An 18,222-nucleotide genomic window follows, 5' to 3' on the forward strand; every position below is an offset into this window, starting at 1 on the left:
TGATCATAGAATTGTCCCATTTATTTTACACAGACAAGTACATCCCTTCTCAGATGGCTGGCTAAAGATGACATGGAATGTTACAGCGAGATTTGTTTTCTTGCATAAAATCCTCACCGTGGAAAATGTTGCAAAAGTCTAAAGTGTTCATTTTTAAGACCAATAAAGCCCCAGTTTATTTATTTTTTGCCTTTTTTTCCCCTGTTAATTACATCATCAACACTATCACCACACACTGTACATTGACTCGGCCTCATCAGGAGAGAGAAACAAACTAAACCCAGAGGCAACACTGCAACTTTTTTTTACATTTTTTTTTTTTTTAAATCTGCAGTTTTAACACAAGAGTGCAGTCAGTCAGTCAGTATGAGAATGCAAAGGGAGCCGATGCGTAATCAGCTCACATGAGAAGCAGACGATGAAGCGTATGAAGGTCGGGGGGGTGGGGCTAGGGGGTCATCGGCGCTGTTCGAGCGGGCCCCCTCGGATCTCCGTTCTCTGGGTTGCTTCATATCACCGTAGAGGTGAGGTGAGGGGGGGGGTAGTGGAGAGTTCATGTCCGTGCGCTTGTGGAGGCGCGTGGGGTCGGAAAAAAAAAAGACATTCAAGATTTCTTCATTATAAAAAACAAACAAATTTGAGTGAGCCTGGTCACGACTCTCCGTTCTGGACTCTGGAGACGGGCGACTGCATAAAGTCTTTAAAGGGCCCCAGGGCCTCCTTCAGGGCCGAGCTCACCTCGGGCGAGGAGCACGTGACGCACTCCACCAGCGTCGGGTACAGGGCGATCACTTGAGCCCAGGTGTTGCCGTCCACTGCGGAACGGCCAACAAAAAGAGGAGAATGAGACACAAAAGGAGGATCGGGGATTGGAGAGGGAGAGGGAGAGGAAGAATGTGAATTGCCTTCATAAAATCCCCACAGGCGTATGGAAATGAGTTTTGCTCCGGCGACGTGACGCAAACATCCTGAAGGGCACTTCAAAAACGTCATTTTTAGAACGTCTCACTTCAATCTATCGCGGTTAAAAAACACATTTCTTGTAATTGACCTTGCTGGAAACGTAAACAGTTCCACCCAGATTGGAGATTAAACTCATTTGAAAAACGGTCCCAACTGTACTCTTGACACATTTATCGGAGATGAACAGATCGCTGCGTGGTGGCGTTGTTGTATTTTTATAAGTTTTTCCATCGTGTCACCACCCGTTTCTTTCCAACATCTATTCAATTAATCCTTGACACAGGTTGGTACTCACCGTTTTCTGGCTGCGTCTTTTTAAGCGAGTCCATCAAAGTGCTGATGGCTTTCAAGACGAAGATGATCTCAGTCACTTGTTGCCTGAAACGGAAAAAAAAGACCGTATTTGGTTACAAAGACTTGTACAGTTCAAGGATGGGGGTTTTTTTAGAAGAAAAAAACAAGATGAAAACAAACAGAGAGATGAGAGGCTTTGAATGAAAGGTGTTTGCTGAATAAATGACATTTAAAAAAAAAGAAGAAAAAAGCTAACAGACAGAAATCAACAGTCATTCAGAAAAAGTGAGCAACCAAGACACATTTGATCTCCTCTATACTGAAGAGAGGAAGCAAGCTCTTATTTCAAGATATTTATCAATACTTAATGTGTATTAATTCAATATGAATTACAAAGAGATGCAGCATGTGTCAAGCAGTTTGATTAAAGTGTGTTAGAATAAAAAAAATGGAGTGGTGGTTGTTGCATTACAGCCATTTATTTTGTATACATGTTCTTATAATGCAATCCATGATCTTCTTATTCCTTAGTTTGTTTTCATGTTTTATGGTTTGTTTGAATTTAAGCCACCTTGCATTTGCTTTTCATGTGTATTTTCTAATTATCCTTTTTCTCTGAACTTCCCCCTCGCCCCCATCCCTTCGCCCCCATCCCTTTGCCGTTTTATGTGCTAATGGCGCAATATCCCCCTCGGGGTATCATTTAACTTCCACAGTGTCTTAGGGGGAGGAAAAGAACGCACTGCAGAATGAAGTGTTACAGCCGAGCCTGAAATGTGGTGCCAGTGTGTAAAACGGAGTAAGTACAATGGTTTTGTGTCGTTTAAAAAATAAAGAAAAAGGGAGAAATGATGGATGCACAGCTGGAGCTGGAGCGGTGTTGGCTTTGCGGTGCTAAATATCTCAGTGGTAAAACAAAATGATGGCGCTAACAAACAAAAGAGGTTGGAGATGAATTCCTGTTGAGGGCCATACGCCTACAACCATTCAAAACCGTGTGTTTGTGGCCAAAGCAAGTGCACCGTCTTCTTTTTTTTCGAGGTGTACCTGGGCAGGGGGCAGCGTCCGCTCAGCCTCTCGTCCTCTACGTAGCGCCGGAGAACATCCTGGGATCTCTTGAGGAGCACGGAGAGCGCCATGCGCGAGATGTAGCCCTCCTGCGGGGTGGACACCTTGTTGCTGAAGGAAAACTGCAGCAGCGTCTCAAAGCACACCTTAGAAAACTCCTCCCTCATCCGCACGTCGATCTCCGCCTCTGTCAAGAGGAAAGCGCTTTACATATTAGACATTCTGCTGACGACCGCTCTGCAGAGTGAGTTACAATACAGTGGACAGACAAGGGATTTACTGTCTCGTAGAGAATGAGAGGAGCCACAGGGTTGGCAACAATTACTTAATGGTTACAGAGGGATTCCAGCACTCGGCCACCCTGATGTCCCATCAAACATGATTTCGCCTGCCAAAAGTACATCTTACCTGTGAAGGAGGGAGACTGTGAGTGAATAGAACCTCTATTGAGCATAGTCATGATCTGGCCAACAAAGTCTTTGGGGATGAAATTGGCAAACGGTAAGATCTCTGTGCTGATCAGCTGGACCACCTAGAACAAAGAGGACACAATGCTGATATCGGGCTTCCACGTGAAATAAACAAACACACTAATGGACTGTAAATAAGTATCTACCTCAACATCAACGCCTTCATTCTTCTGAAATTCTTGGATGGACAGGTTGTCTGGAGGTGTGCTATGGAAGGAGAAGCACAGAAACAAGGAGTTTAGTACTCAAGAGCTTTCAAGTTGTGCACACTGAATCCTTACGACGGTCTAAATCTGTACCTTTTGGTAAAAAGAAAGTCTTCAAAGGCATTGGCCAGCTCGGGCCACATCGTGTCGAACTTTCCAGACGAGGCGTGCTGGCGCGCCACCGGCAGCCCGATGGACAGCACCTTGAGCAGAGACGATACAGCCAGCTTCCAGGTGCTCTCAGATGGACAGGAGTACTTCAAACCCAGCGGCATTCGTAAAGTCTTGAGGGCGACAACAATACATCAATGAGGCGGAAATATAAAGACGGACTTCAAGGTCAAGTCTATTAAACTAACCGCAGTGGTCTGAATCGCCTTCATCTCTTTTACACCGAAATGTGGAGAGACTTTATATCTGAGAGTCAAAGCAAAGCCAGAGATGCTATTCATCCGACAAAACCAGTGAAAGCAAAACACCATCTTTTTGACAAAGACAGCTGGATTCCCAGAGGTAGTACCGCCTTCTTGTTTGAGAGACACACAAAGAAAAGGGCGGGGAGGGGAGGGGGTGTCAGATTTAGATTTCTCCAAAGTAATAGCTCCTTGGCAAAATAACTCTTTATTTTGTGGTTTCTTATTAAACAGATTATAGGAAAAGTGCAGAGGTAAAAAAACAACAACAAATGGCCGAATCTGTGGCTTTAAGGTCTTTAAGAAGGAAAGGTTTTCTGTGACCCCGCACTGACATATTGTTGTGGTTGTTGACGGAGTGCTTTACAGAAAATGATGCTGATATAATTTGCACTGAAGGTCAATACCATCGAACCCGGGAGACAAGTGAAGGGAAAATTGCTCAGAGGCCGTCGGATCGTAGGCTCCTCAGACAGGAAACAGAATAAAGAATATAGCACACTTACGGTATACAAAGCATCTTCTGGACGTTTTTATATATATATAAAAACCTCTCTTGGAAAGTAACTAACACACATTCCTCTATTGTGTGTCAGAACCCGCAATACACTCCCTTTAAAGAAGTTCATCCACTGTTAATAAACTTGTATTGATTATCGCAGCTCGAAGAGGAAAATCAACGGTGATGCCAAAAGTTAGAGCTCAGCCTTCATCCGCTAAAATAAAACATCTGGTGTGACATCGTGGATCGGGTACGTCTGACAGCTTTTCATCACGCAGCGGCAATTAACCCACGCAATGTTGTGTTTACACTCTTAAAATTTCCCAAAACTTTCTCATGACATCACAGCGCACTTTATGACCACCGGCTGAGTCTGAGGTACAGAAAGTCCTTCCTTCCCGCTGCTGTCAGGCTGCATAACAAGCTGAGATCACAGCAGACCACAAACTCTTTGGCCACTTTTATGTTCATCTGGTGCAATATTTAATACATTTTAATTGTATTATTGTTTATTTATAGTACTTAATATTTTCATTTGCTATGTGTCTCTTGTGCACAGCGCTGCTGTAATCCTGTAATTTCCCCACTGCGGGACTTATAAAAGGATTATCTTATGACCGCATATGTTTCAGCAATAAATGGTGGACCAAACTTCAGAGGGGATTTCATACAGGTTATAAATGAAGACGCTATATCTAAACATTTCCGTTCGCTCCTTTTGACTGTTATTTAATTACAGTCTTGGGGGAAAAACAGGGCCAATCCTGGTGAAAATACCTTGATTATATTCTGCAGAACTTTCTCATTGATGACAGCTTTGTGGCACGCCGTTTTATGGTACAGGTCCACCACCACCTCCAGGGAGCGCTCAGCAAAGGGCACATAGTTTAAGGCAACCCACTCCGCCTGCAGGGTGGGGGAGAGATGGGATTTAACGAGAGAAAAGAGAAACAGGAGCAGGTATTAGTCAAACAAATCCATCTGTATTTTTTGGGCAGAGCCACATGGAAAGCAGTTTTTAAAGGCACACTTTGTATAAGTATACAAGTAACACGCACACTTATTTAAATAAATCAAAAGGGTACAGTGACTATTAGTCAGCTTCAAGTTTTGTTAGGCTTGTACGAATACCACAGCTGACATGTTATAGCCAAACAAATGACTTGATGCTACAAAGTGTGTCTTTAAGAAATATACACAGAACCACACACGTGTGCATATGAACGTCACCAAAAACACAAAATCAACGGATAATGGAACCGCACAGGGACTGTGCACACAGAAGGCATAACCACCAGTTAGTGGCAGGCAGAGAAGAGGAGGAGGGGGGGAGCATGGAGTGAGGAGACGCAGATGAGATGTGAGAGCCTGCCATGCGGCGTGATCTACCGCAGAGGGTAGGCCGTCACCATTCAGCACAGCTTAGTAAAAACTAGAGAGGGGGCTGAAGGAGATGACGAAACTCACCGGTGCAAAGAGCTGGATCTAAAATGGTATTCCAGTGAGTCGTCCCAAGAAACAGAATGAGAGAAGATCGCAATTAAACTGGTGTTTAAAATGTATCCGATTTTTCAGTGGCTTGTTGGTTAAATGAGATTCTACAACCGGGGCTGATTTCGGGGGGGGAACATGACACGTGTAGCACCAAAAAGCCAACCGGGCAATAAAGACCACCCATAAGATCTGTTTGGCTGGTTGATTTTTGTTTTGACATTCTCACTTAAACAATTAAACGTTTCCGATTCCGATAGTCTGGACCCCACATGCAGGACTCGAGGATTGGAGACATGAAACGTGCCGAGCTCACATGTCTTGGCGTAAGCATACCAGCCTGCCGGATTGAGACCGCTCTCGGCTAACTCTCGAGACACCTGCCGGATTTTTCTTTTTGCAAGCTGTAAAGTCGCAAGACGTCTGAGTGAGAAAGACACTGAACAATGTTGTGAAAAGACTCCCCTGTTTGTGGGTTTATAACTGAAGAAATCTTTCTGAAAAAAGGTCACTGGGAACTATGTGCACTGGGAATCTGAACTGCGTTTGAACTGAAGAGAAGGGAAGTTTCTCTGGCGCGCTGCCAGCGGGATGAAGTGTGAGGGAGGGAATATTTGGAGTGAAACTGGCTCGGAGCGAGTAATGGGGGTCCAGAAGAACCTGTCAATCTCGTGAAGGGCCACGATAGGGGCTTCATAAGGACTAGACTGGAGGAGGGAGCGGGGTCCGGGGGGGGAGGAGAGGCGCTTCATGAACTTGTTGGAAAATGGCTGACGGACGAATAACAGTGCACACCGTTCAACGCTTTAATGAAACAAACTAAGAGAAAAAAACGGAAATTGAAAATGAGAACCGAGCAGTTCCGCGGCCAATTCCATTTCCCCCTACCTGGTTGTATTTGGCATTGGCCACGTGTTTGGTTTCCATCCTGCCGTACTGAGGAGGCTTGCAGGAGAACTCCACGAAGAGTAGCAGCTGTTCGAAGATGGCCGGGTACATGACCTGCAGGTTCTCCGGGCCCACACAGATGGCCTGCAGCAGGGAGGAACAAACACTGCTGTCATCCACCACGGGACTGCACATTGCATAATTTAGCAGGCTGACACATTGTTTCCTGGACTGAGTTGACACAAAATGGGTAGGAATTACTTTTAGTTGACAGGGAGAGTCAGACTCTGCTCTTCTCAAAGACATTGTCTCATAGCAGAGAGGTCTGGAGTTACGAGTCAAGGCGTCAATTTAAAAAAAAAAAAAAAAGGTACACGGAAATGTTTTGTCCTAATTGTATTCGGTAGATTAAGCCAATGCAAACATAGCTGGTTCCACTTTCTCAAATGGGAAAATTTGACAATCGATGACGAAAATATAAATTCGTAGTGGCCAGTTTTGGGATTTATATGTATTGGCTTAACTCTGGAATATAGCATTAGGGCTGCTCTGACATAACATTGTAATTTCTCGAGAATAACCATTTCTTTTCTTCTTTTTATTTATCTACTTGGCTCTTAAGATTATTTTCTTTTCTGAGTGTGAAGTCAAGAGATGTACTGTGAATTTGGAGAGAGAGGAGGACGCCATGCAACAAAGAGCTCAAACTAGGAACATCAACCGAGACTCCTAGGTCAACGTGACACCCCACTCGGCTCTAAGCTATTTTCAATGGTGCATAATGTATAAGACATGTTCTCTTTGGTACACATCATTTTTTTTTTTATTCTAACAGCACATTTTTGTCTCGCTCACCTTCTGCAAAACATCCATAGCGGTGAGCACAGCTTCCTGCAGGCTGGTGAGCACCGCCTCAGTGTAGGAGGGGAGGATGAAGGGCGAGGCGTCGCTGCTGATGGGCACGGACACGGCCCCGTGGAGGATGACCCCCAGCTTCTTCAGATCCTCCATACTGAAGTTGGCTTTTATGTGCTGGTAGAGTGCGGGGAAAATCTGGATCAATGCTGTGAGGAAGGGCTGGCTGGGGATGAAGGAGAACTTCTCCGTCGGGCCACTAGGGGGTCTCGTGCTGTCCGTTCCCGTTCGATACCACGTGTTCCACGCCGACCACCATAACGCGGCGTCCTCCAACGCGGACTCCTCCCCCGGGGGAGGGGCCTGCAGCTCAGCGCCATTGTACCGCGTCAGCCGCTCCACTAGCGAATCCGAGCGCACCAGGGGCCTGCCGGGGCCCAACGCCGAGAGGGGGTCAATGAGCACCGGGGGGACGCCCATAGCGGCGAACGCGTCGCTTGCTCTGTCCGAGTCTCTAACAGGTGTAACAATCTGTAGGATCTCCTGAAAGCTCTTGAGGGCGGCCAGGGACACCTCGTTGTTTTTGCTGAGAGCGGCCGACTGGATGTGGTTAAGCAGCACCTCCCAGGCCTCGAAGAAATCACCTGCAGATACACAGCGCAACGACGGGATCATGCGTGAGACTACCATGTAGCCCACACTGCAACTCACTGGAAAATGTTTTATTGAATTTTTTTTTAAGAAAAAAAGAGATTTTTAGAGAGAAGCAGACACAAGGGTATGTCAAACTGAGTCAGCAGCAAAAACATGGTTGGCAAGATAAAGATAAAAGCAAAAGTCTACAGATCACAGCGTAAAATTTAACCATCGCATCACCTGGCAATGAAATTAAGCAACAATACCGTTCCTGTAAAGCTAAGCTATCTTTATTCACTGCTACCGTGCTAAAGTGAAAGCAGCATGTGTTACGAGTATCACTATTACACAACGTTTAACATGACTAGCGCAGAATCAACGAAAATCTGAAACGATTGCCATGAGAGTCTAGTTTTTGGACCCCCGGTTGTTGCTATGCTGTGATTGGCCAGTCTGCATTTGAGAGGCGGGACTTAGCTGCATGTGTTAGCCGTTTTCTGCTCACAAATGTCGTCAATATTAACATGAAATAAGTTCTGTGATATTATATTGCCAGCAACAGTTATTTATTTGATCGGGGCTGCATGTAGGAAGTGCAGCCAGTCTCTTCGTGAGCTAATGTGTAGTAAGTTGGGAATGTGTTGTATATTATGAGTCACCTCTTTAGTAATTTGGCACTGGGTAAAATGTTAAGAGGGATGAGTGCAGTTAATGAGGAGCTCATGTTTTATCATTCATATCTCCCTGAAATGTTAATCCTGTCCGCATGGGACTTAGCGTGACTAAATGTGTCGTAATATAGCAGTAAAAACATCAGAGCTGTCCCTGAACTTTTGCTCACTTCAGATTTATATATACACATTTCCATATGAAATTGTCATAATTCTGTGGCCAACCTATGCACAACTACCTCACGTACAACAGCATCAAGTATCCGAGTAGGCCATGCCTGGCTCACCTAACTGCTGGAGGAGATACCTCCTGGTGTTAAAAATGCGCGCCACTCCGGCCAGCGTCAGCACCCACGTCTCCGCCCACTGTTTTTCGGCTGTGTCGCGCGAGTGGTGGATGAGAATGTTCCCGCCGCCGGACTCGATCTTCTCCTTGTCCGCTGTGGTGGACGACTTCCTCACGCAGTTGAGCAGCGGGAACAGCACCTAGTGGTGACACCAAGGTAGTTCAACCAGCAGAAAAAAATCTCTGCGACATCGTATAAAACAACAATATGGATGACAGCCGTTTTCTAGTTTAACTAAATGAAATGACGTTTACAAATTCTTCAAATGTTACCTTCCAGACCACGATGTGCCATGTCGGCTGCTGCAGCAGCGTCCCGTGGGCTGCTATGGTGGAGAACAATGTCTGCCCGGCGCTTTTACGCACAGCGGGCCGTGGGTCCACACACATCTCGCCCAGCTTGGCGTACAGGCACAGCCACAGGCAATCAAAGGGAGGGGCGGGGTGGAATGGCCTGTTCAGGGTCTCTCCTTTCTCCTGGGCCTGCTTCTGCAGGGCCTCCTCCTCCCTCTCCAACTCCTGTATGATGGCTTCGCCCCTTTGGAAGAAGTAGTCCGAAATGTTCCACTGTGGGTAAAAAGGGGAGTGTGGGGCAGAAATTGGAGTGGAAGGTCGGTAAAATGCTTCTGGCAGTCTTGCTATCCTATTACCATAAAGTAATCTCGCAGGAACAGCCACGCTCCAAGAGAAATAATCCCGCAAAACCACAGATCAATATCGGGTTTTGCATGTCCTGAATACTTTAGAAGTATCAATGAAATGCCAGCAGAGTGCTAAAGTGCTGTTAAATTAGATTAAACAATGCAAAAACATGGCAATATGTGACATTGTCAATCTAATCATATGAAACATACAATGTTAAGCTTTAAAATAACTTGAAAAGAAACATATCCAACCTGTCAGAGGCAAATTTCAATAATAAACAGTAATAATAATAATTATGGCAGAGCGTTTCTTTTATTCTCGGTTACAAGCGTCATTCTACTGATGGCTTCGAAAAGCTCAGCAGACCGGTTGTTCAAACGGGTTTCTCCGAGCCTCTCGGCAGTACACGACACAAGGAGTAGCGAGTGAAATACTTGCAGGATTGTGTGTCGAAAGCAGAACACTAAAACAGAGACCCCAAAACAAGTCATCTCACCAGCAGGCCAATGGAGGTGAGGCTGATGTTGAGCTCCTGGTTCTGCAGGCCGAAACTGCCGGCGACATCTACTACGATCTGGAGGCACGTGCAAGGCATGGTGGGTAGGAAGTCCGTCACCACCAACTGCAGGCACTGGAAGGCTGTTCGGATCAATGACTCGCTGAAGGGGAAACGACACGCATTTGATTGGTTTTAGGACGGCAAGCACAAATATAAAACATTTGCTTTTAGCATGAAAGTGAAAAGTGAAGCCCCGCCCCCTTCTCCCTTGTGCGCTTACCCTTGATCATTGCGGATGGCTCCTATGACCCCTAAGACGAGTGGCCAACCGGGCCCCAGGCTGTCTCCCTGGCTCTGGAGGATCTGCAGGACACTCTCCAGCTGTTTCTGCCGGATGTCTGCATGCAGCACGTTGGACAACTCCTTCAGGGGGTTCAGCAACAGAAGCTGCAGCCGCTTGGGGGACACATTTTAATGAAGTTAACGTTGTAAACTATGCTACTAAAACGCTGCATCGTACGCATACACAATGACGATATGCAAACTTTATAACAGTTGCATCTTCATTAAACTCATTTATTACACAGGCAGATGTCTTTTTTTTGTTGTTGTTTCACAAGAGTTAGCTCATTTCCCAGTCAGGTCATATATGTTTGCGCTCCTGCTGACAGAGTTGTTAAATATGAGTCATAACTGCCTTTACTTTTATTTATTTTTTTTATGCGTTCCAACACAATGGATTCCTCCCAAAAACCCCAAGTTGCCTGATTAGCATGATGACATACAGACATGTACAAAATAAAAAAGACATGCCAGAATAAATCAGTGGGGGAACAGAATGGAGACGCTTGATGGATCCCTGTTATGATTGTTAACATGTGAAAGTGTAGCATACTAAATGTCTTTTAATATAAAGAAGCCATTAGGGCTCAGAGGAAAGCAGCTAAAAAAAAAAAGGTCCTTTTAAAGTATTTTGTTTAACTCATTTGGGTGTATGGTAGAAAATAAACCACTTAAATGACTGATTTAACGCACATTTTTTTATTTTCTTTTTTATAACACTTTCAATATGTTTAAGGCGATGGGTTTGAGTCAAATGTCCCCTGTTTGTATTCCTTTTCTATTATGTATACCATAAAGGTTTCGTGACCCCGACCGCGACACCGTGTCTCTAAACTCCTTTGATGTTTAGTCAGAAAAGTTCAACTGATTGACACGAGTGTTTTGCATTAAGGCTAATCAAGTGATGTTCCTTGAACCGCATACGGCTGCATTCACTTGCTTGGTCGCCTCAAAGAATGGTTTGCAAATATATATTGTTGTATTTTCAATATTAGAATACGAGAAACGCTTGCCCACGCTGCACAATCAACAAAAAAAAGGCCTTGAAGAAGCGATCGTATTGTGCAATTCTGCAGGACAACCATCATGTGTGTGGCTTCGTGCTGTTTCTATTAACCTCCACACGGCTCTTTCAGATAAGCTCTGTGACATTCCCTTTATCTCTCGCACTAAGTTGAAGGTCACAGACACTGTGCTTGCAAGTGGCAAGAGAGAGTGACTGTGACATTTCTGTTTGCCACATTTTAAGCATTAGGCGCACACACACGCACACTTTTATCTCTCGTAGCATACACTGCAACAGTGGAGCAGCTTTCTCAAATGTCAGCGTTACAAACAAACAATGTTAAGGAGCTAAACCCAGGGAGGACGAATAATACCTCCATCTAATTAAATACTCCCCAGAGTGGTCGTATGTTAGAGAATGGTCCACGTTGTTGTATACATGCAGATGTTTGCTTTCCTGCTTCCCTTTGTCGTGTTCCCTACCTGATTTTGCGCCAGCGGAGGGTCGTGTTTGTAGGCCAGGCTAGCCTTGATGAGCGCCGTCAACGCCTCCGCCCCCCACTCTCTCATCCTGGAGTTTGGGTGCTGGCAGACCTGCAGGACACATCACAGACGCACAAATGCAGACACATGCGCACGATGACGGATCTGATGCAGAGGCTGTTCGGGCAGTGTGGGTGTCGAACAAGTGGGTGAAATACACCTCGGTCTGTGGGATAAACAGCGGGATCCCCTGTGATCACAAGACGTGCCGTGACGGTGGCGGTGTGTAATCATGAAAGCTAGAATAGATACACATGGAGAGGCCAAGCTCGACAGAGAAGAGCACACTGGTGTGATGCAAAACCTGTCGTCTGCTTTTAAGATCTGGAGTGCATTTGTGTGCCGAATTAAATCATCTTTGGTCTTTAGGGAAATATGCCAAACACATTTCCACTGTTGTCCAAAGAGGAGAAAATGTTGTACTGCTTAACAGCATAAAGAGAGAAGATACTGCATCCCTTCAGCGCCCAGATGGTCCATATGTATCCATTTAATAATGTGGCTTCCATAGCCCTGCATGATCAATAAAGTGTCAAATATAAATTTTCATGATACTGTACATCCGCGAACAAAGACATCATGAATGTGACGCCGTCGTCGCATTTCCTCTACATTACAAAAGCGTTGAATTCGAATTTGAAGTCTGCAAAGAAGGAGAAGCAGCATTGTATCTCAGCACGAAGGATACTATGCAGGCGCGGCTTCAGATTCGGCGACAAATCAGAGCTTCACATTGCAAATTGCGCACAAGAATGCAAAGTCAAAACGCGCGTAGCGGAAGAAATGCACATTTTGACACAGCGACCTCCCATGTCCAACATGTTGAAAGCAGAGAGAGGGAGAACAGATCGGGGGGGGGGGGAAAGAGAGGAGATGGGAAAGCAAACGATTATAGAGGAGGGAATCTCAGCTTACCTTCTGCAAAACAGACAGGAGTGCAAAAAAGAGAGGGGAGATAGACAGAGAAAATGTAAAGAAAACCTCTCATCACACTTTTTTTCACACACATAAAAAGGAGAATACTTTTACAGATATGACAACATGGTAGCCGACAGCTACAGCGGGTGAAGTACAAACTACACACACGTTAATCTAACTTCCTCCACAGTTTATAGCATTTACACACAGCACAGTTGATCCAAAGTGCTTTAGACCCAAACACCTATATCAGTTTGTAACAGTGCTCAGAAATGTTAGGGCTCTACCTCATGTCTGGACACTGTCGTCTTTCTTTTAAAATAGCATGAATAAAAGTATTGTGGGAAAGGGTTGCAATCAATTTGAATAAAATCAGTTGAACATGTTATAGATTTGAAAGTTTCATTAACCTCGCATACACTACAACCTACTGGACGTCAGCTCTGAAAACCTTGAATAATAATTGAAAACGTTCGAGACGTCTATAGCTCGTTCAAGTACTTTACTCCTTCATGACTAAACCACATGTGTGCTCCAGACTCCATGGAAAAATGTCATTATTAGAGCTTTGGTACTGGGGAACGTAACCAGAAGCATACAAGGGGGCAATTTTAACATTCTTTTCGGTTATTATTATTATTATTATGATGATTATTATAGAGGTTGGTTTGCAAATTCGCCAATGACATCTTCAATGAGTTCATCAGCCTTGGAAAACATGACAATTACCGAGTTACCAAGTTTAGACCAACTGGAGCTGGAGAGAAACGCTCAACGGGTTAAAACCCTGAGACACTTATTGTGCCGAGTGGAATAAAGTCTGATCAAAATGAAACCAGTAAAAATAAATTGAAATTCATTAATAATTTGCAAGGACTTTTACTTTATGACCTTGGTCGACAAAAAAAAAAAAACACATCATCTTTCACCGAGTTTTAATGAAATGTTGGGACAGTGGAGACTGCAGCTTGTGGGATGGAGCTTTAAATAGAGATTACCTCCAGTAAGTGTCCGGTGAGGGGCCTCCACAGGATCTCTATACGATCCATGTTGACCAGGCCAGTCTCCAGCAGCTTGGCCACAGCAAACAGAGATGGCTCCTGAAAAGAAAGGTGGACACTTTACTGTGCACCCTGACCTTTCTGATCATAGTATAAGTACTGTTATCTTTGACAGACAAGCAACAAAACACCCATAGCCTATACATTACACCGTCCTTTATTTTACATTTTTACCAAAAGCCAAATAATGACCCATCCAAAACATCTGTGGACCAAGTTTCACCGCGCACTAAAACACAGGAAGTCTTTACCTTGTTGTTTCCAGAAGCCATTTCCATGGCTTCCAGTGAGAGGGAACACAGAGCGTTGATCAGGTGATGCAGGGACACATCATCCAGGTACCTGGTTTACAAAACACATTGCGCATTATATGTGCATATTTTGCATTGCAAGTATTTATAGCGACGTCGCTTTTTGATCCTTCGATGTCGGCTCTTCCTATCATTGTGAATAATTCGGATTTTCTCCAAAGTATTCAGAGAGAATATTCCATATGTTATTCTTCAGGTCATTTCAATAATTATTTATGAGGAAGAACAATACCACAGCAGAAAGATTATATTCGTGTGTCTAGAACTCCTCCATTGGAGACACAAAGAAATAACTATTCATGCCCCCATTGTTATTTACTGGTTCTGAGCATGACATGTATTAACCTTGATGAGAAGTATATTTCTGGGAAAATGAAAAGGGAATAAGTAACTGGAGTTTTGAAATCATTTTCACAGAAAAAGGATTAGTCCTTACTGGGAACTCTCAAATAGTCTGGACAGGATGTTGGAGATGACGGGGAGGTCCGTCATCACGGCTGTAGTCAGCACCTGTTGAGGTTAAAGACACAACCGGTTAACTCACCGCCTTCAACCTCGAGGTGGGAAACACGCACGCAGCGCAATGCACGCTCAATACACAGTCCTTAGTTAAAAATAACAAAAAAACTCACTGTGCTGGGTCCCTCCACGGCTCGACCAGGCTTCAGGGCACCACCCATCCCCGGCTTGAGCCCCAGGATCCACACCAAGTGCTGGGAGACAAAAGTGAGACGCTTGAATCTTTCACCCTATTGTAAATCGTCAGCTTGTGTGAGTTTTAAACGGCACTAAAAACACATTTTGAGCAATTCATTGACTTAACATTGACTTAATTTATGCATGTATAAAAGTAATTTTGCGTACATGCACGTGTTTGTGTGTAAGAGAGAATGTGGACCATCTATTTTGCCTTGTCTAATCGAACAGTGAGTGTGCATACGTGTGTGCGTGTGTGTGTGTGTGTTTACGAGTCGGTAGTACCTGCAGTGTAGCCAGTACCAGCTGCCAGGAGGTGCCCAGCACGGCCCCGTGGCAGTGGGCCAGGTTCAACAGGGTCCGCATGCACTGGATGTTCTTGGCAGTTAGCTGACAGAGGAACAGAGAGTTATAGGACATTTTAATAGGTATCATCAAGGATTTGGCTGATGCGCCTCTCTGGGGCAAGATTACAATGAGTGAAAAGTGTGGGGGGGGAGAAATTATAAAGATGAGGCACAACAGTCACAGCCACACGGACATGGTAACAAAAAGAAGGTGAGGAAATATATGCACAGTGTAAGAGCTGAGACCAGGACAATAAAATAAATAACACATTATTATTTCTATGGGGAGATGTCTAATTATAGGATAATGATTCTAGGTTTAGGGTTAAGGTTACAGCCGGTGTATTTCAAAATGGTATTGCCCTCAAGGGAAATTTAGATGCACAAGCTCGTCTGACCTGCTTATGTTCATAACAGTTGTCCCCTACAATGATGGCGCCTAGAGAGACAAAGTGTGTTTGTTTGTAAGTGGGCGTTGTGCATGCAATACAAATTAAAAACAACACGGACAACACTGTAAACAGATTGCTTTGCTCTGCATTTCATTCTGAATCGGAGAACACATGTGGGTGTCTGCCCACGACTCGCACTTAACCGTGCTCCTACTTGCCCTAGACGTTGGTGGCCAGTACCGCGGCTCTCTTTTACAGTATTTAACATACTTATCATCCCGATTTTGCTTTCTTTTTCGCAGCTCTTAAATTGTGTTGTAGGATTTCTCTTGATTACGACATGTTTGTCGGCTTTGTTTTGGGTGGAAAACTGCAACATGAATTCATTATCAAAATGTCAAGTGTAACGACAGCCTCTTCATATATGTGTGTGTGTGTGTGTCTGTGTGCTTACCACCACAGTGCCTTGGGGCTGCGAGGTGAGCGGCTGCCCCACAGCCACCACCTGCTGATGAGATTCACTGGAGGGGCTGATAATCTGCACAGTTTGGCCCTGGATGGAGTAGGCTGTGGGGAACACACGCAGACATGTGGGAACACACACCCACGCAACACAGGAGTCAGGAGCGCACAAACAGGTTTTGTAGGGGGAAAAAAAAGAAGAAAAAAAAAAAGCTTACGACATGCAAGAAAAGCTTTCTTAATTAACTCCAAAGGCAAACATCCATCGCCAGTTGAGACCCAATTTGCCGGCTTTATCTGTACAAGCTAATATGCAAATAACGAATGTCTGAGTGGTTGGTTCGAGAGCAGCTGTGTGCGTGTGCGTCAAAAAATTCCCCAGACACGTCCTCCGTGGTGTTCCTAATTAGAAGCCACGGTGAAAAGTTATGGATTAATGCAATGAGAGGGACAGGCGGCTTGCCAACATTTTACATGTTAAGCCGAGTTTAGCCGCATTCACGTCTCACCATATGGGAGATGAGAGGTGCTTGTTAGTTTAGCATAAACACACATGACCAGAGGCCATCTTCGGGGCAGGAAAGGGGGACTACTAGCTGTGCGTGCAACTGTTATGTATTGGATTTTGTAATGCCAACATTAAAGCTGGTGTGCAGGAGGTATTTCATTTATGCCTGTTTAATTAAGAATTCGGGCGACATCTTGTACAAATAAAAGAGAGGCAACAGGACCCCTGAGGTAGTGCTCATACGGTGTTTGCTATGGAGTATTAAGTGGCATTCTCAACTGAAGAGCTGCACCTTTGCTGGAGAGGTGGGCGGCGTTGCTGCTCAATACGGTCAGGGCGTAGTGCGGCGGCAGGGAGGCCTTGCAGATGGCCGTGATGAAGGCGTCACGGGGCGTCACCAGGCCCAGGCGGCCGCACAGCGAGGCCATGGTCAGCTCCGCCTTCAGGATGTTTTCTGTGGCCGTCTCATCGGTGCTGAAGTGAAGGGACGAGAGGGGAGAAGAGAGTGGAGAAGAGAGGGGAGAAGAGAGGGGAGAAGAGAAAGGAGAGCAGAATGAAGCGTGTCGCCTGCCTGTGGCAGTTAACTTGTAATTTGGGGATTTCCCACGGGACGAGTAATTCTCTCCGGCTTGTACGTGCAACTCAACTGCCGACTGAAAAAAATGTCCATTTTACCTGGCGTCGAGCAGCAGAGACAGAGCCGCCAGAAGACCACACCAGCAGGCACTGACCATCTCCTCCCATACCAGGTGAACTCCTGAGACAACACATTCACAAGTTTATTTAGGGATTGAATCACTTTAGTATCAATTGGAAAAAAAAAAAAAAACATGCCTCCATTCTTGAAGGGACAGGTCACAAAAATCTGGCCACCAGGGGTCGTAGAAGTACTACCACCCACATTGCTAAAAGGTTTAGCGATGCAGTAAAACAGTGTGTGTGTATGTGTGTGTATGCTTTGGTACTACCTTCTCATGTAGCTCAAACTTACAAATACCTTCATATTTAATTAGATTGGTGTATATCCACATATTTCTCTGCATTATCAGCACATGCTGGTCTTCCTCCACACACTCCCCTACTCCCGTTCATGCTCACCAGGTTGTGGCTGCCACGACTGATTAGGATGAGTCTCCCTGAACTCTGCAGCCGCCTCCTCCTCCACGCCCAACTCTCTCTCGATCATCGAGGTGATGCCCCGCACCAGGTCCAGCAGGGCACTGAAGGCCACCGACATGGCATAGCCCTCCGGGATGGACGGGGGCTCCACCTTGTCCAGCATCTCTAGACTAGAGGATTAAAAGAGAGGGACAGCTTGAGGACATAGTGTGAGAGTGTGTGTGTTCTGGTGTGAATTGTGCCATGAATAAATAAAAAGTCCATACATAAATTGAAGTTTTTGTGTGTTCCTGGTTGTATAAGTTCCATTATAACGTCTAAAATGGCCTCTTTACTGCAGTACAACAATACAGTATTCATACTTCCTTCTTATAAAACTGCACTGTATTTAAAGCCCCTTCTCGACGCAGGGACTTTCCCCAGGCCAGAGGACATTTTTGCTTCATTCATTGCTTTGATTGTAGGGACTACGGTTACAAGAAGTACTGGGGACACTGTCCAGGGTTGTTACACGGGTCATGGCCTCGCTCCGGAGTGTGTTTACACCCGCGACCGGCAGAAGCTTTCTCCA

The 18,222-nt window shown here is 45.1% G+C and overlaps 1 protein-coding gene across 2 annotated transcripts in view; it reads right to left on the reverse strand.

Moving 5' to 3' along the window:
• mon2 (MON2 homolog, regulator of endosome-to-Golgi trafficking) overlaps positions 1-18,222 on the reverse strand; it is a 34,280-nt gene continuing 16,058 nt past the window's right edge. The window contains exons 12-35 of one of the 2 annotated variants that reach the window (XM_068602664.1): positions 17,631-17,821; positions 17,208-17,289; positions 16,825-17,006; positions 16,017-16,129; positions 15,109-15,213; positions 14,760-14,840; positions 14,564-14,637; positions 14,068-14,158; positions 13,754-13,855; positions 11,778-11,888; positions 10,228-10,403; positions 9,945-10,107; positions 9,077-9,370; positions 8,745-8,943; positions 7,151-7,794; positions 6,296-6,439; positions 5,384-5,401; positions 4,694-4,822; positions 3,095-3,285; positions 2,942-3,002; positions 2,734-2,857; positions 2,305-2,512; positions 1,259-1,341; positions 1-815 (exon numbers count right to left, since the gene is read on the reverse strand). In XM_068602664.1, coding sequence (XP_068458765.1) covers positions 652-815; positions 1,259-1,341; positions 2,305-2,512; positions 2,734-2,857; positions 2,942-3,002; positions 3,095-3,285; positions 4,694-4,822; positions 5,384-5,401; positions 6,296-6,439; positions 7,151-7,794; positions 8,745-8,943; positions 9,077-9,370; positions 9,945-10,107; positions 10,228-10,403; positions 11,778-11,888; positions 13,754-13,855; positions 14,068-14,158; positions 14,564-14,637; positions 14,760-14,840; positions 15,109-15,213; positions 16,017-16,129; positions 16,825-17,006; positions 17,208-17,289; positions 17,631-17,821 — 3,730 coding nt within the window. In that variant the 3' untranslated portion in view covers positions 1-651. The remainder of the gene's footprint in view (positions 816-1,258; positions 1,342-2,304; positions 2,513-2,733; positions 2,858-2,941; positions 3,003-3,094; positions 3,286-4,693; positions 4,823-5,383; positions 5,402-6,295; positions 6,440-7,150; positions 7,795-8,744; positions 8,944-9,076; positions 9,371-9,944; positions 10,108-10,227; positions 10,404-11,777; positions 11,889-13,753; positions 13,856-14,067; positions 14,159-14,563; positions 14,638-14,759; positions 14,841-15,108; positions 15,214-16,016; positions 16,130-16,824; positions 17,007-17,207; positions 17,290-17,630; positions 17,822-18,222) is intronic. The other variant, XM_068602665.1, reaches the window with a different exon arrangement.

Source organism: Clinocottus analis, unplaced genomic scaffold, assembly GCF_023055335.1.
Source record: "Clinocottus analis isolate CAN_PGR_092001 unplaced genomic scaffold, fCliAna1.0.p SCAF_6, whole genome shotgun sequence".
NCBI lineage: Eukaryota > Metazoa > Chordata > Actinopteri > Perciformes > Cottidae > Clinocottus > Clinocottus analis.